Source organism: Lygodium microphyllum, chromosome 3, assembly GCF_053477565.2.
Source record: "Lygodium microphyllum isolate KBCC chromosome 3, Lygodium_microphyllum_v1.1.10, whole genome shotgun sequence".
Taxonomy (NCBI): domain Eukaryota; kingdom Viridiplantae; phylum Streptophyta; class Polypodiopsida; order Schizaeales; family Lygodiaceae; genus Lygodium; species Lygodium microphyllum.
The window spans coordinates 128,436,497-128,462,820 of NC_141137.1; the positions used below are offsets into that span (position 1 = coordinate 128,436,497).

At 40.5% G+C, this 26,324-nt stretch overlaps 1 protein-coding gene across 1 annotated transcript in view; it reads right to left on the reverse strand.

Annotated features, from left to right (window-relative positions):
• The window catches only part of LOC148038885 (phosphoglycerate kinase 3, cytosolic), a 40,822-nt gene extending 16,507 nt beyond the window's left edge, over positions 1 to 24,315 (reverse strand). Inside the window, exon 1 of the mRNA XM_087674775.1 lies at positions 23,740 to 24,315. Within this exon, the coding sequence (XP_087530901.1) occupies positions 23,740 to 24,213 (474 nt within the window). The 5' untranslated portion in view covers positions 24,214 to 24,315. The remainder of the gene's footprint in view (positions 1 to 23,739) is intronic.
• Positions 24,316 to 26,324: the final 2,009 nt, after the last annotated feature.

Below are 26,324 nucleotides of genomic sequence, written 5' to 3' on the forward strand. Positions count from 1 at the left end.
AATGTGATACAACCACGAACCACGAACCGCAATGTCCCCCTGAAGGGGTGTGAGGGTAGTGGAGAGGCTGGAGAGAAGAGGTAAGGAGAGAGAGAGACTAAAAACGTAGGCAAGTCAGCCTGCAAGAGAGAGAAAAAGTAAAAACGCAAGCAGCAGGAGAGAGAAATACTAAAAACACAAGCAGGATAGCTTGCAAGAGAGAGAAAGACTAAAAACGCAGGCAAGACAGCCTGCAAGAGAGAAAGACTGAAAACGTAGGCAGCAAGACTATGATGACATGGCAGACTGTACGACAGCAGGTCTACACAGGAACAGAAGTTGCCTGATTGAAATCAGCTCCAAGCTGTGTGAAGAGGGCTGGAAATCAGGTGCCAACTGATGGAGACAGCAATGGACAGCTTCGGCTGAGATGTCCTCCACGAACAGGGTGTGGACAGCAAGCTGAAACACCTGAAATCTACAAAAACGAGATGTTGATGCAGCAGAAGAAGAAGAGAAGTGGATGCCGAACCCGCCACCGGTCTTTGCCTTCACTGGAGTGGAGGATCTTTGCCGCTAGGTGAGTAGATCCAGCTCTAATACCATGTCAAAAGATGACGTACCATCAAGACAGTAGGGTTTGCGGAGAGGAACATGGAGTGAACTCGGCAAACATAGAGAACAGAAAAGAAAAGAGAAGAAACTCTGATGAATGGAATGATGAAGATCTGAATCATGGAGTGAATGTGATACAACCACGAACCACGAACCGCAATGTCCTCCTGAAGGGGTGCGAGGGTAGTGGAGAGGCTGGAGAGAAGAGGTGACGAACTGAATGAATCAACCGTAAGGAATGAATGAGAGAGTGGCCTATAAATAGGCATAGTTAGTCTAGGATGGCTCCTCTTTTTGGGGTTGCAAACTCTAAACGCAAAACGCAAAAACGCAAAAACGCAAACTGCAGATGAAGGGTGAAGGGTTTCTCAACAGGTAACGTTGTTCGTATGCAGGTAGACCTGGCGGAGCTAAACACAACCAAGAGGTGTGGACAAGCTGGAGCAGTTGGTGGCCCGAGCGATGGGCAAGCATCAAAACTAGGAGAACTAGAGTAGCTGGTGGCAGCTGCTAGGACAATCAGGCAATGCAAGCTGCACAGCCTGAGCAAGTGACAAATTGGGGGGTGGCAGCAGCACTACAAGACAGGTCAAGATGGCGGCGGCGGCGGCTGCCTGAATAGGGCGGTTGGTGCTACAACTAGCATGGGAGCTATCTGTTTGAACCTTGAGCTCTAATACCAAATGTTGAATCGGAGATGGCAACTATCAGTTCAGCACAGTGTAGACAGTAGAGAGAGTGAAAGTGTAGACAATGCAAGACTTGATTAGTTCCAAAGTGTGTAAGACCAAGTACAAAAGTACAACCCTTAGACTTTAGGGTTGTGTAAGTGCCTTAAGGTGCATTCACACACCAAAGAGTATAATGTGTAATAAGTGACTACACTGTGTAACACAAAAACGCAAATAAAGAGTGGTATGACTGGGGGAAAAAACCTCTCTTACGAGAGAGTAAAAAGTGTCCCCATGTCCTACTACAGATCACCGACACTCCTATATAAGTGTAGGCATGAGTAAAACCCAACACACTTCACTTCCTTCTTCTTCTTCTTCTGTTGCTACTCTTCTTCTTTAATAGTGGTGGGTGAACATGACGAACACACAAGATGGATACGCGAAGAGAATCAACAAAAGATTAGGCAGCCATAGGCAAAGTTGAAGTCAAGCCCACTCTGATACCACTGTTGGGTATGGAGCTCACGTGTGATCAGTAGGCTATGGTGGATGGAACTCCATAGAGGAGAGAGAAAGAGAGAGAGAGAGAGAGAGAGAGAGAGTATAATCTTGCACGTACACAAACTGAAAGAAATAGATTGACAATGATAGATGAGATATGTGGGGATGAAAGTACAAGTAATAAGACTTGAATATATAGGCTAAGGTATCCACCTACACCTTTGGCCCTTACTTAATGTTAAGTGGTATAAAAGGTGTTTACACCTAAACGTGCACTTTTACACACAATAATGTGTGTTCACTCACGAGGATAAATAAAGCTAACATTTCCATTTGATTTATCATATGGCCTACTACCAAAGAGAGGGGATGTTGACAATCCCATAGAACTAGTTAAAGATGCACACCCAATTTCAAAACCTCCATACAGGCCCAATGAATCCCAACACTAAGAAGTGTACAAGCAAATTAAAGAATATTTGGTTAAAGGATTCATTAAATGCAATAATTCCCTATGGGCTTCGTTGATTTTATTGGTAAAGAAAAAAGATGGCTCTATTCGGCTCTGTCAATAATAGAGCACTAAATAAGATTTCAATACAAATAAGTTCCCAAGGCCAAGGATTAAGAATCTTTTTGAACAATTCAAGGGAGCTCAATTACAAAAATAGAATTGAGATCTAGCTATCGTCAAATTAGAATCAAGGCTAAAGATGTTTCCAAAGTAACATTTAAAACCAAGTATAGATACTGTGATTTTTTTTATAATGCATTTTGGCCTTACTAATGCTCTAGCCACTTTAATGAAGCACATGGAATAGAATTTTACAGCCTTACTTGGGTCACTTTGTTGTGGTCTTTCTTTCTGATATCCTTTTTTTTAAACTTGTCCTAGGCAAGGGTGGTGAATGACCTAATGTACCAAAAATTACAATAAGCAATAAATGCACAAATCTGAAAACACAAACTACACCACTCAATCTTGGATAACCGACACCCAATTGACCCCAACAATTGGCACCCCTTCTAATATTTCTTGAACTTTATTGCTCTAGTTTGAAGTACAAAGAGATGCAGGCTGATCCCTCTTCAAATTCAATACAATGGACTTTCATAAATGACAAACTGCCTTGGAATCAATTTGCTCCTTACTCCTTGGTTCAATCACTAATTGGGCACAAATTGGTCTTCAAGTTCTTGCATGCAAGCCACAATAAATTGAAAATAGGCTACCTTTCAAATCAGCTACAAATTTCTTGCCTTAAGCTGCTACACTTAGTATGAGATCTTCAATAATTGGGCACGGATCTTGAGGTGGCTGTGGAAACCCTGGCTTGCTACTGTAAATTAGGGTTTCATCAACAATTTCTGCAATTGCTCTTCACCCAAGCTGATTAAGAACTATCAAGGGAACATGAGAGGATGAGGGGAAATACAACTAAAAGGAGCATCTTTTAAATGGTAGCTCTAATGGTAATTTTGACGGTGCCAACAGCTTCAAAAGGAGGGGTGAACCCTACTACAATTGACGAACATTCCTCTTCTACCGCCACTTTACATTGAGGCAGAGAAGGAAACCTAGTGTCCTTGCCCTGTTGTACTGCGCTATCAAATTCAGCAACTCCTCCTTCCTATCTTAGCCTCTAAATTTTGGAATGACCCTCAATGTTACATTTATGGTGTAATACTTTGGGGAACAAGTGCGAGAGAAGACCGTCTAGGGGCCTTGGGCACCCGAATGGGGTCAAGGGGAGCCTAGGAAGTGAGTGAGTGCAAAAATAATAACTCACTTTAAGGAGACGGCTAGCGAGAGAGACACGAGGAGTGAGAAGTCTAGCCAGCACTTCCTAGACATGGCTGGGAGGAGAAACAGAGAATAGTCTCTCGTGCTTTTAAGACGGAACTCAGGGGGGGGCACTTATGAGAAGTCTCCCGCATCTATTACGGACCGGCATCAAAAGTAACTGCACTTAATACTGGTATCAGAGCGGGTCACGTCAATCATCGTCTTTTCGAAAAGAGCCGTCAGGTCCCGTCTTAGACGTTTCCGTGTTGGCGGACGCTTTCATGTTGGCAACAGCTGTAGGATTGGCGTGGACGGCAAGATTCGAACCTGTGCGGGCGTCACCTGAGAGATTACTTTCGTGTTGGCGTCACGGGCAGAGCCCATGTACTTGGCGTGGACGGCAAGATGGCGCAAGTCGGGCGAAGTCCCATTTTAAATTACAATTGTGGTCACAGCTTGTTCGCACGTGACCTGGTAGGGGGGTGTTTAATCCCCTCCTTATCTTGTGTTCCTGCCCGACATGCCTTATTCCCACGCGACCTGCACAAATTGGAGGTTAGCCACACTGTTCCTCACGTCTTTTGCTATCATTGAGTTGGAAAGGCCATCGACATCTGCCCTATTATTGTAATCAGGGAAGTACCTCATCTTGTATGGAAATTTCTTATATTTGCTTTCTAATTCCATTGTATTAATGGAGGGGAAAAAGAAAGAGGGGGTAACCGAAGGCTCTAGTTCCGAGGACCATCCTATGGTGGATCCCCATGAAACAGAAATTCAAGAAGAACAATAGGAAGAATTTTTTGCTACATGAGAACAATTTGATGATCTAACTGCTCGTGTGCAAGTACAGGGGGTTCAAATGGAGTTGCTAAGTCAAGCACTCACAGAAATAAAATCTCAATTAGCCTTATTACTAGAAAGGGATAAAGGTAAGGTACAGACCTCAAATATTCCATCTTCATCGAAAGATCTTGATGTGACTATGCGAGACCCTAGAGAACCCCACCAAAAGCTGAGGGATAACCTAGTGTTAAAAGATATGAAACCTCCTCAGTTTCATGGGGAGAAAAATGATAGAAATAAAGATACTATCTTTAATTTCCTCCAAAAATGGAAAGATTTGCATAAATTAAAGAATACTCTACCACATCTTCAGGTGCTAGAGGCTAGTTTAACCCAAAGGCATATAAATGGTGGAGAACTTTAAAGGAGGCAAATAAAATACCTGAAAATTGGGCTCAATTTGAATCGGTCTTTTTGAAAGAATTTCTTCTTGAAAATGAAATGGAAAGAAATTGGGAAGATTGGGATTTTGTCAGACAAAAGGGAAGACCTTTGCTAGCATATCTCAAGGAGTATCGTGAGATAATCCTAAAATTGGAGGAAATATATGAATTTCAAAAGACAAGAGGATTCATAAGGAAACTAGATAAGGCCTGTAAAAAGGAAGTGAAAAAGAGTTCACCTAAGACGCTTGAAGAGGCAATTAAATTTGCATTAATCAATGAAGATAATACACGCCCAGGTGCACTCACTAGTCTCACTGATACAGAGCCCAAGGCTAAGAAATTTGAAGCCTCGAAATTTTGTAGACAAATTTAAAAGGAAAATGCCATTCCTTAAGGGTAAGAAACAACCCTTTGAAAAGAAACAATATGTAAGACCGAAGTTAAGTCAAGATGATTTTGATAAGGCTAAAAAAGAAAGGTTGTGTTTCAATTGCCTATCCCCTAACCATGCTGCCTGGAATCGCCCTCGAAGGAAAAAGGGGGAAAATAAAGGAACGGATAAGGACAAGAGCAAGGGAAAAGACAAACAAATCCATGTAGTGCAGACCCTGGAATTAAAGGGACATGAAAAGTATAAATCTTTAGAGGTCTCGCACAAGGATGTACAACACAGGTGTTGTATGTCAACTTCTATGTGGCAGCCTACTTTCAGGGCACAAGATTTAGTTAGAGTGCATGGATTGATAGCTGGAGCCTGGAAAGAGGGTTAGAGTCATGATTGATGACTCTGCCACCCACAACATCATAAATTATGGACTTTCAAAAAATTGAAACTTGCCTAACAAAAGAGTGGGCATCAATATGTTGTTCGTATGATACAAGGTCAGGATAATAAAATATGGGATACAATGGTATCCAATTTGGAAATTGGGATCCAAGGATATAAAGATAAACTTGATTTCCAAATTATGAATATGGAAAGAGCTAATATCGCTTTAGGGAGGGAGTGGCTATGGGGATTGGAACCATCCTTAAAGCGTAATTATCATCATAATACACTGGAATTTGAAAGGGATGGTAAGACTTTTGTGATTCAAGGTGAATATGAAGTATCTGATAACCCTTTGATATGTTCCATTGAAGTTCAGAAGCTGATAAAGAAGGAAGCTTGTGAGGTATATACGTTATGGTTCCTTCCTGTACAGGACACTTTTACTTTTTGTAATATAAAGCAACAATTTTATTATGTTTGTGAGTTGAATGTAAGTAATGAATTAAGCAGTTTGTTAGATGAATGAATAAATTTCCTGTGCCCAGAATGGAAGATCTTTTTTATCAATTACAAGGGGCAAAATTCTTCACAAAGATTGACTTAAGATCAGGCTATTACCAAGTAAGAATTAAGGCACAAGATGTTCCTAAGACAGCATTTCGTACTAGATATGGCATTATGATTTTTTGGTGATGCCTTTTGGCCTCCCTAATGCACCAGCTACTTTTATGAAGCTAATGAATAGTGTATTACGGCCCTATTTAGGACACTTTATGTAGTCTTCTTGGATGATATCTTGATCTTTAGTAAATCAAGAGAAGAACTTTTGAAACACTTACGATTAGTATTCCACTTGGTAAGAACATATTCTCTTTATGCGAAGAAAACTAAATGCGAACTCTTCGCACGAGAGATCAAATATTTGGGGCATATTATCTCAAAAGAGGGAATCAAGATGGATTCAAAAAAAGTAAGGGCAATTATTGAATGGCCATCCAAGGAACCTAGAAGAGCTACAGATCTTCCTAGATTTATCTAGATTTTATCGAAGATTCATTCGAGATTATGCCAAGATGGTTGTTCCAATGACGGACCAACTTAAAGGGAAAGGAAAGCGCTTTAATTGGGGAGCAAACCAAAATGAAAGTTTTCAAAAACTTAAGGTAGCTATTGCTACAGCCCCATTACTATTAATTATGGATCCCAATAAACCATTCGCGGTTAAAGTTGATGCCAATGATAGGGCAGTAGGCGCAATCTTATTACAAAAAGGTCGACCAATTGCTTTTGAAAGCAAGAAATTAGACCGTGCAAAACGGAATTATTCTGTTTATGAGAGGGAGTTGTATACAATAGTACATGCAATGAAGAAATGGAGGCACTATCTGTACGGTGCCAAACTTTTGATCTTGTCGGATCATGAAAGCATTAAGTGGCTTAATGACCAACCGGATCTACAAGGGCGTAAAGCCAGATGGGCCGAACTCCTCCAAGAGTTTGACTACGAAATAGGGTATAGAAAGGGAAAGTACAATATAGTGGCTAATGCACTCAGCAGAATGTCCATCATAAATGAACTGATTTTACTATTATTAAGTGCAGTTACTTTTGATGCCAGTCCGTAATAGATGCGTGAGACTTCTCATAAGTGCCCCCCCCTGAATTCTGTCTTAAAAGCATGAGAGACTATTCTCTGTTTCTCCTCCCAGCCACGTCTAGGAAGTGCTGGCTAGACTTCTCACTCCTTGTGTCTCTCTCGCCAATCGTCTCCTTAAAGTGAGTTATACTATTTTTGCACTCACTCACTTCCTAGGCTCCCCCTTAAACCCATTCGGGTGGCCAAGGCCCCCGGACGGTCTTCTCTCGCACTTGTTCCCCAAAGTAATACACCATAAATGTAACATTTTCTTCCCCCTTAAGAATCGGTTTCGTCCTCGAAAACGATACTTGGAAGGTCCAACTATAAATTGGGAAACCTTTTCCTTAAAGCACTTACTCACTCTCATGTTGAGCTTTCTTCCGAACAATCTTTGCATTTGACCATATATTCTTGATAAATAGTATTCCTTGTTCATCTGTTACAAACGTTTAAAATTCCTTATGATTCATGTGGATTAGATTGGTTACCTAATAGCTCCTCAATATTATCATTTAAGATTAGATTATCTATATCACCCAACTTCTTTCTTAGCTTACTTACATGAAAAATTGGATGTGTCTTACTGCCAACAAGCAGTTGGAGCTTGTAAGCCTTTTCCCCCACTCTCTTAAGTATTGTGAAAGGACCACAATACCTAGGCGAAAGCTTTGGACATCGTCTCGTTTTCATGGTTTTAGTTTGTTCAGGCACCTTAAGATAGACCAATTCTCCTTCCTCAAAGGAGATGTCTCTTCGATGAGGATCTGTATAAGCTCTTGCTCGATTTTGAGCTTTCTTAATATTTTCTTGAGCAAATGTTAACATATTATTCATATCCTCCAAAAAGTCCTTGGCTGCCTGAACCTTTTTCTTATCCAATCCTACTACATGAGGAGCTCTAGGCTAACACCCATACATTAGCATAAATGGACTATATCCAGTGGAAGAGTGCTTGGCACTATTATATACAAACTCTGCTATCGGTAGATACTCTTCCCAATTAGTTTGCACTTACATATACTTTGAGCATATCTTCAAGGATTTGGTTAACCCTTTCAGTTTGCCCATCAGTTTACGGGTGCTCCACCGTACTCATGCTAAGTTTAGTATTCAACTTCCTAAATACAACACGCCAAAATTGACTATCAAATTTTCTATCTCGATCCAAAACTATATTTGCCGGAAGACCATACAATCGGTATATGTTCTCTATGAACAATCTAGCCAATTCTGGTGTTTTAATATCAGTTGAAGTTGGAATAAACCTAGCCATTTTGGTTAACCTATCCACAATCACCCACACAGAGTCATGCCCCCTCTGTGTTCTGGGTAACGCGACAATAAAGTCCATGGAGATACTCTCCCATTTTCCCAAAGGAATCTCTAATGGGTGTGGAGAAGTCCTCCCATTTTCAATCTTTCAGCTTTATTAACCTGGCATTTATTGCATTTGACTACATAGTCAAGGGCGTCCTTATTCATTCCAGGCCAAACTTTTGATCTTCTTAGATCATGAAAGCATTAAGTGGCTTAATGACCAACCAGATCTACAAGGGCGTAAAGCCAGATGGGCTGAACTCCTCCAAGAGTTTGACTACGAAATAAGGTATAGAAAGGGAAAGTACAATATAGTGGCTGATGCACTCAGAAGAATGCCCATCATAAATGAATTGAGTTTTACTCAGTTCACTTCCAATTTACTTGAATCCTTAAAAGGGAAATGCTAGGTTGATCTGGCATATTCCAACATATGGGAACCAATAGAAAATGGGAATCCAAATGGAAAAGCCGCCACTGAGGAAGGAATATCTAAGGCTGTTCAACAAGAAAATGGAGCATCAAGGGTTGCTCAAATGGGATTCAAGTGGAAGAATTTTACCATTGATAATGGTTATTTACTCTACAAGGGTAGGGTATGTGTCCCGAAAGATGAAGAAATAAGGTGCCAGATACTCTTTGAGTGTCATGATACCCCTAGTGCCGGCCATCTAGGAGTTAATAAGACTTATAGTCTTATTAAAAGGCAGTTCTATTGGCCTGGAATGAATAAGGACGTTCTTGACTATGTGGTCAAATGTAATAAATGCTAGGTTAATAAAGCTAAAAGATTGAAATTGGGAGGACTTCTCTACCCATTAGAGATTCCTTCGGGAAAATGGGAGAGCATCTCCATGGACTTTATTGTCGCGTTACCCAAAACACAGAGGGGGCACGACTCTGTGTGGGTGATTGTGAATAGGTTAACCAAAATGGCTAGGTTTATTCCAACTTCAACTTATGTTAAAACACCAGAATTGGCTAGATTGTTTATAGAGAACATATACCGATTGTATGGCCTTCCGGCAAATATAGTTTCTGATTGAGATAGAAAATTTGATAGTCAATTTTGGTGTACTATATATAGGAAGTTGGATACTAAACTTAGCATGAACATGGCAAAGCACCCGTAAACTGATGGGCAAACTGAAAGGGTTAACCAAATCCTTGAAGATATGCTCAAAGCATACGTAAGTAAAAGACAAACTAATTGGAGGTTCAAGCAACCAAGGACTTTTTGGAGGATATGAATAATATGTTAAAATTTGCTCAAGAAAATATTAAGAAAGCTCAAAATCGAGCAAGAGCTTATACAGATCCTAATCGAAGAGACATCTTCTTTGAGGAAGGAGAATTGGTCCACCTTAAGGTGCCTGAACAAACTAAAACCATGAAAACGAGACGATGTCCAAAGCTTTCGCCTAGGTATTGTGGTCCTTTCACAATACTTAAGAGAGTGGGGGAAAAGGCTTACAAGCTCCAACTACCTATTGGTAGTAAAACACATCCAATTTTTCATGTAAGTAAGCTAAAAAAGAAGCTAGGTGATATAGATAATCTAATCTTAAATGATAATATTGAGGAGCTATTAGATGACCAATCTAATCCACAAGAACCAGAAAGAATTTTAAATGTTCGTAACGGACGAACAAGGAATACTATTTATCAAGAATATCTGGTCAAATGGAAAGATTATTCGGAAGAAAGCTCAACATGGGAGCGAGTAAGTACTTTAAGGAAAAGGTTTCCCAATTTACAGTTGGACCTTCCAAGTATTGTTTTCGAGGACGAAACCGATTCTTAAGGGGAAGGAAATGTTACATTTATGGTGTATTACTTTGGGAAACAAGTGCGAGAGAAGACCGTCCGAGGGCCTTGGGCACGCAAATGAAGCCAAGGGGAGCCTAGGAAGTGAGTGAGTGCAAAAATAGTATAACTCACTTTAAGCAGACGGCTGGCGAGAGAGACACGAGGAGTGAGAAGTCTAGCCAGCACTTCCTAGACGTGGCTAGGAGGAGAAACAGAGAATAGTCTCTCATGCTTTTAAGACAGAACTCAAGGGGAGGCGCTTATGAAAAGTCTCCCGCATCTATTACAGACTGGCATCAAAAGTAACTGCATTTAATACTCAACCAACCCCCAAATAGCCTTCTCTCACCTTCCATTAATTTTGACAAGAGAATCTCTTTAGCCACTTGGCAGCCTTCTAATTGTAATTTCCAGCATTAATTAATTAATTTTCAAAAACAAATTAATTATTCATTTGTCCATACCCAAAAACTAGCTAGTGCCTATTCACAATTAATGTGCTAATCCCAATAGGACATCTAATTGCCCCAACATTAATTGGCCTTAGACTAGCATTAACTTATATATTAACACCTAGTCTCCCAATGTTACCCACTAGACATTTAATGGCCCAATTCATGGCCTAGACTCAAACTGACACCAAGCACCCACAAGTATGTAGCATCAATGTCTCTATATCCTACATACAATGGAGCATGACTCCATATCATCACTTTCAGCCTCAATCGCTTTGTAACACATAACCGCCCATGCATCATGAGAAAGCCATCTCTAAGCATAAAATGCAGCCATTCCAAAGTTGATCATACACATCAGCAAAGTCCTCAACAACATATTGATCTTTCATGGCATGCAACTCAATGTGATAGACCATGATAATAGTAGCTGAAATCTAGGGCTTCTTTCAATGCATAACCTAGAAGTGAAACGTAGATCAAAAGTTTGCCCATCTCATATACTTCTCAAATAACCTTGTTTGAGTAAGAAAGTAACGCAATGTCTGATGATCAGACACTACATAGTGAAATCAGCCCCCTCCCCCCAAAAGATAGTGTTTCCATGTGGAAAGTACATGAATTACAGCAAGTAATTCCTTCTTATAAACCTACAAATTCTTTTCAACACCATAGAGAACACAACTCTTATAGGCCACATGTAAGAAGCTAGGAATACATATGTTAGTGAGAGAGTTATTAATAATACCTTGTCACACTGACATAGGTATAAAAGGTATAAGACATGTATTTTTTGGCATCTTTAATCATAATACAATTATTGTCTCTCATCTCACATGCTTGCACTCAGCTTTCATGGCTTCTCTCTTCTTTTCTATCATTTGAGTCTTTCTCTCTCCTCGTCACTCTTTCTCTCCTCTTTTATCTCTCTTCTACTCCTTTCTCTCATCTCTCAACCCTCTCCTTGACAAGTGGTACCAGAGCATTGGTCTTTCATTCATTTGGTATAATCCTTTCTTGGATTTCCTTCTTTGTCTTGTTACTTCTTGGTTACTCAAGGACAGAGTGTTAGTTTAGGAAAATGGATAAGTGTAATGACCAAGGAGACCAAGGACAACTAGTCAGAGCTAACCGAAGTACTTAAAGGCAAAGTTGGAGGCATCTTGGACAAAGTGACAAGTTGTGAATCCATAATAGCCTATTTTGGAGGTAAAATGATTAAAGACAAGGTGAAGACTTAGCTTGGTTAAAAGCCCATTTATTTTTCAAGACAAGGCTTTCTCTTTCCTCTCTCTTTCAAGCTTTTGGCTGAAGCTTTTGTTGGGAATAAAGACCCTCGTGCCTTTTAATGTGCTCAAGGGTGAACACACCCTTAGCACTTATACTTACACATATATATCTATCTAAAAAACCTAAAGAGGTACACTCATCATTATACCCAAAAATTGTGCACACTCTCTACTCTGCTCTCTCTCACTCTCTTTGTCTCTCCGCGCATAAGGAACACCGACTGTCTCAATTTTCGTGCATCCCAGACACTACAAACTAGTATCAAAGGTGCGGTTGAGGCATTTTGTACTTTTCAGAGTTCGTGCAAGTCAACAGGTCACGTCTCTGTTAGACGACAGTTCCAAGGTGCAAGCACAAGACAAAAACGTCATCTCTAGACAGACGACAGGTCATGAGCTACAGAAGGCCGGCCGTGGAGAGTGTGCGACTGGGCCGAGCTCCAACGAGGAGATTGTGCTACAGAGCCAAGCTCCAACGAGGAGACGGGACTAGCAGGGCACTGGGCGCGCAACAACTGACGTGATGCACACGCGACAAGCCTCCACACACAACGGGATGGTGTCAAGCGAGCTATACACGTAATGTAACTGCAGATCTTCCGCGTGACAGGCGTCTAGCTAAGGACAACAACCTTTTTTTTTGTTTACTTCTTCTTCTTTATCCCTTTTGCCGGGTGTTCACACCTACAAGCACAAATAAAAATCTCTCTTAAAAATTGGGGGTTTTTCCAAATTTGTGCCTGACACACATTGCAGTGTTCTCTAGACCAGAAATTGCACACATTGAATGCGCAGACCTCAAAAAAATTTTGGGGATTCTCAAGTGCAAGTGAGATTTTTTTCTTGGATGAGTCAATTTCACTGAAATCTGTGCAATCTTGGCCCGAAAATTTAGGCCTTTTCCCAGACTTGGGGATTGTGCTGCAAGATAAGACAATCTGTCTTAGAAATTGCAAAAATTTTGTGACATCTTGCCTCCAACATTTGGGGCTTTTCATGTACATGCACAAATTGGGCTGAAATATACCCAATTTCTCGACATTGATGCACATTGGACCCCGTGCAATTTGGGGCTTTTGCAATTTGGGTAAAATTTGTGCACCATTTGGTCATTTTATGTGCATGCAAGTCCAATTCCATGTAATTTGGACACCCAAATTTGGAAAATTTGGGGGTTTTGCTGAAATTGGTCTATTTTGGCAAAATTGGCATGTTCTATGCATGATAGAGAAAATGCAAATGTGTGGTTGATGCTTTGATCCAAAAATTTTGGGGCTTTTGACTATGCGTGTCAAATTTTATGCCCATGGGTACATGTACAACAGAAATTGCAGCTAAAATTTGGGATTTCTCATGTAATGTGATGTATATGCCCTTGGAACAGTTGTAATCAATTGTGGAATGCTGTAGCACATGGTTTGGTGCTTCTGAAAATTTAATTACAGATCTGAAATCTCCGCTTCTACGTAGTCATTTATTGCTGGTTGTTACTTGTTTGTACCTCGGTCACTTGTGTGATAGTTTACGCCTGCATTTGCTGATTTTTTTGTCACATTTGGGCTGAAAATCATGGTTGGCAGCAATGACAGCAGTAATCTCATACACATAAAGAAGCTTGAAGGAGCAGATAACTTTGCAGTTTGGCAAAAACAGTGCTACAATATCCTTTTGCAAAAGAAGCAGGCAAAGCCAATTAAAACCTAAGGGGCAAAGCCCGTAGACATGGAACAAGAAGATTGGGATGAGTTAAATGAGCTTGCATGCTCAACCATCGAGCTATCGATTTCTAATGCCTTGCTGTTTAACATTGAAGATTTGGATTCTGCATATGCTATATGGACTCGGCTGGAAGAACTGTATGCATAGAAGAGTGCTGCAACCAAAGTGTATTGGCTGAAAAAGCTTATGGATTTACGTATGAAAGAGGGTACAACAATGTCTACTCACTTGAGTGAGTTTAACTCTATTTTCAGCCAGCTGGTTCCCTTGAAGTTCTTGATTGATGAAGAATTTAAGGCTACGTTCTTGTTTTGCACTCTTCCAGAGAGTTGGGATACATTCAAGCTGCTATGAGCAATTCCAATGCAATTCTTTTGTATGTTGATGTAGAGAGTGCTCTACTCATGGAAGAAATGAATCAGCAAAACAATGCATCCAATAAGTCTTCTAGTGCTTTGCATACTAGGGGCAAATCACAGCAGAAAGACAAATCTAATAGCAAGGGACGCAGTAAATCATGTGGCCAAGATGTTGAATACCATCGTTGTGGCAAGAAGGGTCACTTTAAACGTGATTGCTACAAATGGAAGAAAGAGAAAGGAAAGGGCAAGAAGACAAATGATAGCAAGGAAGACAAGAAAGAGGATCGACCCAAGAAGAGCAGTGTCAAAATTGAAGAGGTGAATGTAGTCACTCATGATAGTCGGGACAATGGGAATGACGTACTTTTGGTTTCTTCACACTTTTGTGCATATGCTTTACTTGCAGATACAGATGAGGACATGCATACTTGGATTCTTGATTTAGGTGCTTCCTTTCATGTCACCCCTCATCGAGAGTGATTCTCCACCTATACAGGGGGTCGACATGGTGATGGCATGTGACATTGTAGGTATTAGTAGTGTGCAGTAACTGTTTCAGCATGGCTCTGTCTTCACACTTCAGCATGTACGGTATGTACCTCAGCTCAATAAGAGCTTGATTATTACAAGATAGCTACATGATGATGGTTTTCATACCACCTTTGGTGATGGAAAATGGAAGATCTGTAAGAGATCTAGAGTGATTGCTAGAGGTTGTAATTTGTAAAAGTAATACTTTGTATCCTCTCCATGTATCTAGTGTAAGGATCATGTTGTTGCCATGACCGAGCAACCAAGCGTTTCTTTGCGGCATGGCCGGTTGGAACACATGAGCCAAACAAGAATGAAAGTGCTTTCTCGTTTGGGTTACTTGCCTTGTCTTCATTATGCTGATTTTGAGCATTGTGATCATTGTATTTATGGTAAACATGCACAAACGTCTCACAAAAAGTCTCTTTCGTTGAAATCTTCTCCTCTAGAGTTAGTATATTCAGATGTATGTCAGATGCCAAGATTATCTTTAGGGGAAAAGAAATATTTTGTCACCTTTGTTGATGATGCTACACTAAAGATATGGGTTTATCCTATTCATAGCAAGGATGAAGTGCTTGACAAGCTTAAAAGATTCTTGGCATTGGTTGAAAATGAAACTGACAAGACACTCAAGTGTCTTCGCTTTGATAATGGTGGGGAATATGTATCCAAGGCCTTTCAGGCATTTTGTGACAGCAAAGGGATAAAGAGGAAGCTCACTGCCCCTCATAATCCACCCCAAAATGGAATTTCAAAGCATATGAATCGGACCATACAAGATAAGGTCTATACGATGCTGTCTCATGCTGCATTACCCCATGGTTTTTGGACAAAGGCTGTTATAACAGCCGTGCACTTGATTAATCAGTCACCAAATAGGTCTTTGGGAGAGAGAGTTCCCTAAGAAACATTGTCGGGCAAGCCACCTTTATATGCTCACTTGAAAGTGTTTGGCTACAAGGCTTTCGTACACATTCGTAAAGAAAAACGCAGCAAACTTGAGCCAAAGTCCTGTAAATGCATTTTCCTAAGACATGGTGATGAGAGTGAAATGGGATATACACTGTGGGATCCCGAGAAAAGAAAAGTAGTACACAACAATGATGTTATCTTCTGGGAAGATTGCATGCATAAACAGCCCGAAAAGACTGAGGAGGTCCGTAGGGTTGTATTCTAGGAAAAAATACCTTGTGGACAGTAAAATGTGCCCGTTGTACAGCAACAAATACATGTTGTAAATGAACCTGTAAATGCAGAAAATAATACTGGAAATGATCAGCCAGCTATTGCCCATGATAATGAGCCACTACATGTGCAGGAACAGCCAGGACACCAAGCTGTTAATGCTGATTTGCAGGCTGAAATGCCAGGACAGCATACTGAAAATGGAAATTTGCAAGAACAGCCAACAAACAATGATCATTGGGTTAGGAGATCGTCTAGGGCTACTAGACAACCTAATAGATTCATTCCTAGTGCAAATAATGTAGCTGATTATTATGTCATGTTGACAGACTGTGGTGCACCGTCTTGCTTCAAGGAAGCAATGGACAGACAGGACAGCAAGAAATGGTATAAAGCCATGTTGTCAAACATAGAATCTCTTCAGAAAAATGGCACTTGGGACTTGGTGCAATTGCCTAAAAGGCAAAAAACACTTCCATGCAAATGGGTTTACAAGATGGTCACTCTTGGTTCCTCACCAAAGTACAAAGCAAGATTGGTTGCAAAGGGGTACAAGCAAGAGCATGGAATTGACTTTGATGAGATTTTCTCTCCTGTAGTCAAGATGACTACATTGAGAACCATTTTGGGCTTGGTTGCAGTTGAAGATATGGATGTAAAGACTGCATTCTTACATGGTGATCTACATAAAGACATATATATGCAGCAGCCTGAAGGGTTTGTTGAAAAAGGTAAAGAAAAGGGTTTGTATGGACTGAAACAAGCACCAAGAGAATGATATCATAAGTTTGATACATTCATGCAGTCTCAAGGTTTCCACAGAAGTCAAGTGGATCACTACTTGTACACTAAGAAGGCAGCAAATACCAACCTAATTATCTTGGTTCTATATGTTGATGACATGCTAATTGCTGACAAGGATACTCATGCCTTGGACTCACTGAAGCAAAGTCTTAATGGCAGCTTTGACATGAAGGATCTTGGTGATGCAAATCACATTCTTGGCATGTGGATACTCAGAGATAGGTCAAAAGGATTACTCTATCTATCTCAACAGGAGTATATCTCCAAAGTTTTGTAGTGTTTCAATATGGAGGGGGGGGAAACAATTGGGGTTCCATTGCCTCCATATGTGAAACTCAATGTAGAGGATAGCCTTATATCTGATGATGAGAAGGCTGAAATGACCAAGATACCATATGATGATGAGAAGGCTGAAATGACCAAGATACCATATGCTTCAGTTGTTGGCAGTTTGATGTATGCCACGGTTGCTACACGTCCTAACATTGCCTTTGCAGCGGGAGTGGTTAGCAGATACATAGCAAACCCTAGCAAAAAGCATTGGGAAGCAGTGAAAGGTATTATGAGATAACTCAAAGGCACAAAGGAGTTGTGCATCTGCCTTGGAAAGCAAAAGGCATCTGTTGTTGACTTTACAGATGCAGACTATGCTGGTCATGTGGATTGCAGAAAGTCCGCTTCTGGGTATGTGTTTACTTTCACAGGAGGAGCCGTCTCTTGGATCTCCAAGCTACAAAAGTGTGTTGCATTGTCTACTACAGAGGCAGAGTATGTAGCTGCCACTTATTGAGTTAAACTATGCATTACTTGATGATTAGCCTCTTAAACAGCCCCAAAACACACTAAAAATGCTCCTTTAGTGTAAAACCCTAAAACGGGGGGCAATTTGAGAGAATTCAGTGGAAACCCTAAAACAGGGAGCGGTTCGAGAGAGTTTAGTAGAAACCCTAATTTTTGGGACGCCCTTCCACATCTATAAATAGACAGGCTGCCCCCATTTAGCCATCGTCCTTGTTTGTAGGTTACACCGGCCCACACACCCTTTGCTGCTGTTGGCGCCCAGTTTCCAGCCTACAGCCCGCCTCCATCTGTTGTCCAACCATCATCGACTGCAGCCTGTTCGCGACTGCTTCAGACTGTTTCAGCTGCTTGCGACTGCTTCAGACTGTTCTAGACTATTGTTCAGCCTGCTATCCATCGTCTCCAAGATTAGCCAGCCTGCGTTTTCAGCATTGCAGGCCCTAACACTCTCAGACATTGTTTCAGCCTGCTGTTTACAACAGACTAGTTTCCAGCCTCCAATCGGTGGTACATTGCTGTGTTTACCAGTTTCCAACCTCCAATCAGTGGTACATTGCTGCGTTTACCAGTTTCCAGCCTCCAAACTGCTGCGATTTGGTGACCAGCCTGCTGTCATTCACTATTCAGCACTCCTACACTCTGACTGGTGGTCACAGACTTGGGATCCATCTTCGGTGGACGTCACACTCCGACATTGCTCTGCCCTTGAGCACATTCTACACTCTTACATTCATTTACAGCATTCATTCACTTCAAAGTTGTGTTCTCTCTCTCCCTTCTTCTGTTTGTGTTTGAGTTTTTGTGTTTGAGTTTTGAGTTTTGTGTTTAGGGTTTGAGTTTTTCCCTCCGTGTCTGTCTCTTTATGTTTTTGTCGTGGTCATACACTCTGTGTGTCCTCAATGCAAACCCTAGCAGTTTCCTTCACACCACTAAGGCATGCAAGGAGGCTTTATGCCTTTCACGTCTGATAGGAGAGCCTGGCATCACAAAGTTACCTCTTCTCCATTGTGATAGTCAAAGTGCTATCATGCTAGCACGGAATCTCGTCTTTCATGCAAAGACGAAGCATATAAAGGTGAAGTACCACTTCATTAGAGATGTACTTGACAGCAAGAGCATTGAGCTTGTCAAAGTGCATACATATGATAATCCTACACACCTTCTCACGAAGGGTCTTCCAACAGAGCAGTTTGCTCATTGCCAACAAATGATGGAGGTTGGATAGATACATGTATTTCGACTTTGTATATACCTAGACTTAGCTAATTTTTTTCTCCTCTTAAGGCACATTGCCTTTAGGTGAAAGATGGTTGGGAATAAAGACCCTCGTGCCTTGTAATGTGCTTGGGTGTGAACACACCCTTAGCACTTGTACTTACACATATATATCTATCTAAAAAAACCTAAAGAGGTACACTCATCATTGTACCCAAAAATCGTGTACACTCTACTTTGCTCTCTCTCACTCTGTCTCTCCGCACGTAAGGAACCCCGACTATCTCGATTTTCATGCCTCTCAGTCACTTTAGCTTTCATGGTGGCTACCAAGAAATCCAATATCTTGCTCTCCAGTGATCTCTTCTCATTCTCTCATCATAGGGCAAGGATCCTGCACCTCCTAACCAGCAAGTAGAGCACCAAAAAAGTAACATTCAGCTATTGACCCAAGATCAAGCCCGCAATTTGCGGCACAAAATGCATTGCCAGGCTTAATCTCCACACCATGGAGAACACGAATCTTATAAACCTACAAATTCTTTTCAGCACTATGGAGAACACGACTCTTATAAGTAATTCCTTCTGATAAACCTACAATTCTTTTCAACACCATGGAGGACACGACTCTTATAGGCCACATGTAAGAAGCTAGGAATACATATGTTAGCAAGAGAGAGTTATTAATAATACCTTGTCACACTGACATAGGTATAAAAGGTGTAAGACATGTATTTTTAGGCATCTTTAATCATAACACAATTACTGTCTCTCATCTCACATGCTTGCACTCAGCTTTCATGGCTTCTCTCTCTTCTTTTCTATCATTCGAGTCTTTCTCTCTCCTCGTCACTCTCTCTCTCTTCTACTCTTCTTTCTCTCATCTCTCAAGCCTCTCCTTGATAAGTGGTATCAAAGCATTGGTCTTTCATTCATTTGGTGTAATCCTTGGGATAGGGTGTTGCAAAATGACATCCAGGCGTCAGTGTTACCTTCCCAAATGCGTCTCCTCCACTTCGGTTGACACTCATAGTCCTTTACTATTTTAGGCACTTTATAGACTTTGTTTTCCCAGTAGTCTGGAGCCTTTGTTCCCCATTGGGTAGGATCACTCACTCTTAAAGGTCCACCTATCTCCCAACCTCCTTCCGACATCAATCACCTCTTCCACCACCTTGGTTGATAATACCTTGCTCAATTCGGTGGGGATTTGAAAATCAAAGTCATCAAATGGCTCACGGTTATTCTCTCTCTGCTCCCAGAATATAAGTTCAACGTTATAGTTTACTGGGAAGCAATCTTCTCTCGATGGGATTCTTTTGCTCAAGAACCTCTGAAAATCCTAAAACACTGCAGGGCAATCATAGCCACAGACTTGGAAGCTTCAATTTCTTCAATATTTGGCTCTTCTCGACCTTTAAGGCTTCTCTACTATCATTTTAAAGTAGGATTAGCTTCAAGATTGAAGACAATTTAAAGATTTCAGCATATTGAGCCTCTTGAAGCTCATATTGGAGTTATATTTTGAGGCTTTTCTTCAAGAAACTTAAATCTTCAACATTCAAGTATTCAAGCAAGCTCAAGCCATTGATTCTTCGCGAATTCAATCTTCTTCAAGTATGCATGGATTGATTTTATGAATTCTTGGGGCTTCATGATAGATTTATGGTAGATTATGAAAGTTTCTTCAAATATTGGACTAAAGCTTGCATCAATTATCTTCTTCAAGCTTGATCAAGATATTTCACTTGCTTAATCTCTAGAATCCCTAAAGATCCACTTGCTTTTAAGCTTTTCCACTTGTTGATGGGAGATTATTGATCAACTACTTCTCTGAATTGATCAATAGATCAGAGATGAGTGCTCTTCTCATTGATCAAAGCCTATTTCATTGAATTTTGACATTTATTTCAATCCTATTCCATCATGGGTATCATTTACATTGTCTTGATGCATAACCCTGATTTAGTTGTATGATTTTATTTCCCTAAAACTAAAATATTGTAAAGGATAAGTACTAGCAATAAGTGAGTCACCGAATTGCATTGGTAAAACCCTCAACCAACACTTATTTTTTCATTCCAATCTTTTATTTATCAATCATGCATATCATTGAAAACTAAAAGAAATTTTCAGTTATGCATTTCATCCTTGGTTGATTAACTAGAATGCTCCTACCATGTTGAAATTCCCACCAAAGAAAAAGGCAAATGTTGAAGGAGATGGTGGGACAATAGAGAAGTGACCCTCCCCCACTATTAAAGATCCTAAAGAGATACAACCAACCGACCCGGGGAAACCTTTGCCCACCTCCCAATGATTCAGAGCCCGTATAGGAAGCTTATCATGCCATTATATCTCTCACCACAAGTACCGTGAGTAGATTCATTGAAGATCTAAAGATTTCAATTGGATAGCATTGTCTAGGACTCCATTGATCAGTTACGGGGATTATATAGGTTATTACAAGTTTGCTACAAGAGGAATTTCAGCCATTTTACTTCCTAAAGCAAGGGTTAGATGCATTTATTGAAAACAAGACATTTGGGCCTTCATTTTGAATTTCCAATCATCTACAAGTATTACAAGTCATTCCAAATTGATTACAAGTCTTACATAAAGTATTGCACTTAAACAATAAATTAAAACCACTCTTGAAAGGCTTTTTACTTGGTTACAAGTATCATAGAGGAATTCAAAGAATTTTCAAGACCTCTACAAGGCATTGCACGTTGTATTCAGCCCTTACAAATCATACATAGGGTACCATCGGGTTGGAAGACCTCATCTTGAACTTAGGGAGGTGGACACACTAAAAATGCTTTTATAGGGTGCAAGATTGTTTTGGACAACAATAAAAGAATATTCCCAAAATATTTTCTTTTAATTTTGAACTTGTTATAGCTCATCCTAAAGAGCTATTCATGGACTTCGATTTCCATCAAAAAATTCTTGATTCCGATATTGGGGTCAAAAGTTATAACCATTGTTGTAACAAGGAATCTACTAGGACTACATTGTACTAGTGAGAAAAAATGGCTAGAAACAAGAAAAAGAACAAGTAGCAACAAACTAGGGAAGCATGTGAGGCAATACCTGAGGCACATCAAGATGATGAAGATTCACAAAAATATGGCACATATAGTACTCTTAATGCCACTCTTTGTAACCATGACTAGGCATTCTATCAGACACATGGACTTGGTTTCTAAATTGGATCAGGTGATTGAACAATTGGTTTAATCAAATATGTAGACCAAGGAAGTTATGGAACACATGGCTCAATCTACCAAGGATTCTTTGGAGAAGTTTGCTTCTTCTACTAGGGATTCTTTGGACAAACTTAGCACTCAGATTTTTATACTTGTGGCAACATAATTGGCAAACAAAGAGAGTAGAGATAAATAGTCCTTTCAACCATCAAACAATAATCCTCAACCAGGTATTATTGGAAAGAAAGAGATACCACACAGCACTTATGAGATAAGGAAAACTTCTTTTAGAGCTGATGAGTCTATTTTAAGCATTCATGGGTCAAATCCTCCTCAAACCACTAGAATCCAGCCACCTATTCCTCCAAGCAGATTTCAAACCAACTATCATAGGAGTGCTTCTAATCTTTCAAACCCCAATGGTAGTTACATGGATATGCAACCCCAAGAAGTAGCGGATCTTATGAGTTGGATTTACCTTCGGAAATCCAAGTTCATCCTGTGTTCCATATGAGTCATTTAAAAGAATAATTGGGGCAAGGTGAATTGATTGTTCCGATTGAGAGAGTCCTATGGCTTGAGGATACTACTCGTTATATTCCACTCGAATCTAAATTGGCTCTTCTCTTGACCATAGGACTTAAAAATCCCATCAAACTATTTATCCCAAGTATTTCATCAAGTGGAAAAATGAGCCAAAGGGAGAGGCTACGTGCGAGTTGGTACGTTCATTGCAGAGTCGTTTTCCTTGCTTTGTCCCTGAGAATATCGCTGAGGACAATAATCATTCGTAAGGGGAAAGTGTTGCATCCCTAGACATCCAGATGGGCACTAGTAGCATTAGTCACGGTGGTAACGAAGTGACATAGTGCGATGCACCAAGGACACTTCAGGGTTAGAGCAATCGAGTTCTATCTATAGAACTAAAGGTCCTATTGTGCACATTCATTGTGTGATCACCACTCTTGAACTCTTGGCTTGTTGGTTGATGCATCCATACATCAAGATGGTGTGGACTGGAGGTATGAGACACCAACCCTTGGGCTGGTCATGACCCGGAGTACCACTAGCTCCTAGGCTTAAGGGTGAGTCCGTATAAATTTATGGCTAGGAAGTGAGTTTGTGTCCAGTCCCTTTCATTGTGTATATGGCTTGTGCCATGTCTCGTGCGCGTTGGATCCTATGGGGATATATCAAGGAGCATCCGAAGAAATGCTATCAAAAGGAGACACAACCTTCCTTCACACATGGACATTCTAAATACAAAAATCTCTTCTATGCAAGGAACTATTTCCTCTCTTCTTTGTCAGCCTCTGAGTCCGCACCAAGGGCTACCACTGTTTGATCGATGAATGCAATATCAAGACCCATTTCAAAGTGACAACCAAAAATTGGAATAGGAATGAACACTTGGACATTCTAAAAACAAAAAAGGATTTGGCAATCCGCATACCTTCTTTCAAGACCCAACTATGCATTTTTTACTCATTGGTCAAGTGTTACTTGCCTAAACTTTAAAACTAAGACTGTCTGAATCAATGAATGATGCCTTAGGTTGACTGTCCTTTGTGGCTTAGCATGTCCTTGCTCATCCTTACTCACATCATTAAGTATAGTGCAAGGTTGTGAGCAAATTTGTCTTTGGCATCAGTTCTTGCTTCCCTTTGAGCTGGCAAGTTTTTTCTTCTTAAAAGCAGCTTGTAATGAACTTGCTTTGTGTGATACAAGCCAGATCGAATTTTGTTTACCCGAATGCAAAAATAGAATAGTAACCGTAGATCACAACACTTCAAAACAGAGCCGATATAGGTAGAATGATTAAGAGGCTTAATACGCTACCAGATGACTCGAAAGAATGACCTTTGCACCATTGTCGATAAGGTATTTGATAGTGGGCACAGCAGCCCTGATCCTGGTATCATCGGTGATATTAAATTTATCATCCAAAGGGACATTTAGATCAGCCCTCACAAAGACCCTTTTGCCCTTCAGATCTGCTTCGTTTAGGTCTCCCACACTCCTCTTCGCCATACATACCACGTTCCTCCTGCATCCTCTGCCCTTCGCCACGCCGACGTAGCTCGAGACAACAGCAAGAAAATCCCGATCTGAGCTGAAGGCATTGCTGAATCTTACTTGCCTGTGTTTGGTAGCCGCTACGAGCCCGTTGAAGGAGGTGCGCAGGCGAGCAACGGATACGGCTGATCGAGAGACAGCTCGCGTGGCTGAATGAGAAGAAGACGGAGAAGAAGGTGATGAGGTGAGCTTGGACAGAGCGGCCGCCTGGCTGAGCGAAGCTATAGTCGAAGCCATGTCTCAACGCGAGGCAAGCAAGTAGACGGGGAGAAGCGGGAATAGAGAAAGACACACTCGAGAGAAGCAGCCGCAAATCAACATAGGAAATACGGTGGGCGCATGGTCTTAAAACCAGCAGCATGTCGATGGATTCCGTGTACTTTTTGCATACATGACTCGCTCTATGTATGCATCATACTAGTATTGACATCCACCTTGCTTGATTCTAAAGGATTTAGAAGTAACACCTTGTGTGAGATCATGTGTAGACCTTCACATCAACTACATCCTATAGTCTCCACCACGGTTTTTATACATAGTTTTCTTAGATTTGGTTTTCCTTCTTTTTGTTGGGGATAAAGGTGCATGTACCTAGCCGCCCATGTATTATTACATTAACAGTATTCGCACTTACACACTACAGGCAGTGAGCGCCCATTACTGTCACTTCATTCTTTATTCTTTCAGTGGCATTTGAATAAAGGGAAGGCATGTTACATATTGTAAATGTTGAAGTTCCCATATCTTGAGTCTCTCTCTCTCATTATCTTGTTCCATCCGCCATAGCTGACACCTCTCTTGCTTCCGCTTGCTTGGGTTTCTCCCTTCAATTGGTGAGCTTGAGCTCAATCTGACATTGCTTTAGCTCTCATTCGAGTTACCTACAGCAAGGTTTCACCATTGGTAACCATAGCTCCACCTCTTTAAATTCATATTAAGCTCTCATTACTCTAGGACTTCTCAAGACCTATCGAGGCTATCTCAAGGCATTTTTGAGCCTACATTGGGCTTATTTCAAGGAGTATATAGCTTTATGTTTAAGACTGAAAATATTAAAATATATTTTCTAGCTATGGCCATTTTCAAGCACTTGTGCTTGCTCAACCACTCCCTGGCATTGGACAAAGGCTTTGGTATTGTTTACCACTCCTCCCAACATTGAGCATTGGTTTTGAGTCATTGAGCTTCAACTATTAACTGTACAAATAGAGTAGCATATTGTCATAAAATAGGAACAGCCATATCTTCAGTGTTTGCGGTTCATATATGCTTCCCAAGATGCCCATATACCTATGTTTTAAGGTCGGATACTTCGGGGATCATATATCATTGGTTTGAGATGCTATTGGACTGATTTGAGCACTTTTTTTGTTCAATTTCTCATAGATATCAATATTGTCATAACAAGACTGAATGCTTTTTGTCTAGGAAATGTCATGCTCTTGACTTATGTGATACTTCCCTGATGCTCATTTGATGTTGGACACTTGGATAATGTTTGGCCAATGTATTAGAATGCTTTTGAACTGATTTGAACCCATATTTGACTCGGTTTTACCATCATTTTTACTGTTATAATAAGCAGAACTGAGGGCTATTTTATCAGTGAAAGCATATGCATATTGCTTGTTGTTGATGCTTCACAGCTACTTGGAATGATACATTGATGTCTATGGTTGATGCCACATGCTTGGCCATGCTCTTGGAATTCTTTTGGGCTTCGATTGAGCTCACTTTTGCTCAATCTTGACTGTCATTTTACTACTACACATACAGTGGACAGCAAGCTTTTAACAGGGACAATCTATGTCTAATGCTCTTTCATTTTATTTGGGCATTTTATCGAATGTATTGGTATATGGCATTGAAGCTCTATGCTTGGTTATGCTATTGAGTGCATTTGAGCTTTGATTTGAGCTTAGAACATTTGACATTGGTTGTCATCTACTTCATTGGATACTTCAGAGGTCTATGACCTTAAGAGCTTGAAGCTTTTATTGGGTCTTATGCTCTCGGCTATGTGCTTGATATATTTTGGATGCTTAGATGTTAATTACATGAGGATTTGAGGATTTGAGCGTTGTTTGCTCATTTGGTATTTGACTTTTGTTCTAGTGGGAGTCGCTTACTTAACACTTGGATGTTATATTGAGCTTTGGATTTTATTTGCTATTGGACTTGAGCTATGTCAACTTCTGCTCACATGCTGCAAGTTATTTTGTATTAGTGATTGCCCCTATTTGGCATTTATTTCTTATTGTTGTACACAATTGTCATGGTAGAGACTCGCAAAAGTCTCATCCTAAGTCCCGTGGACAATCTATAATAAGTCCCGTGGTGGACATAAG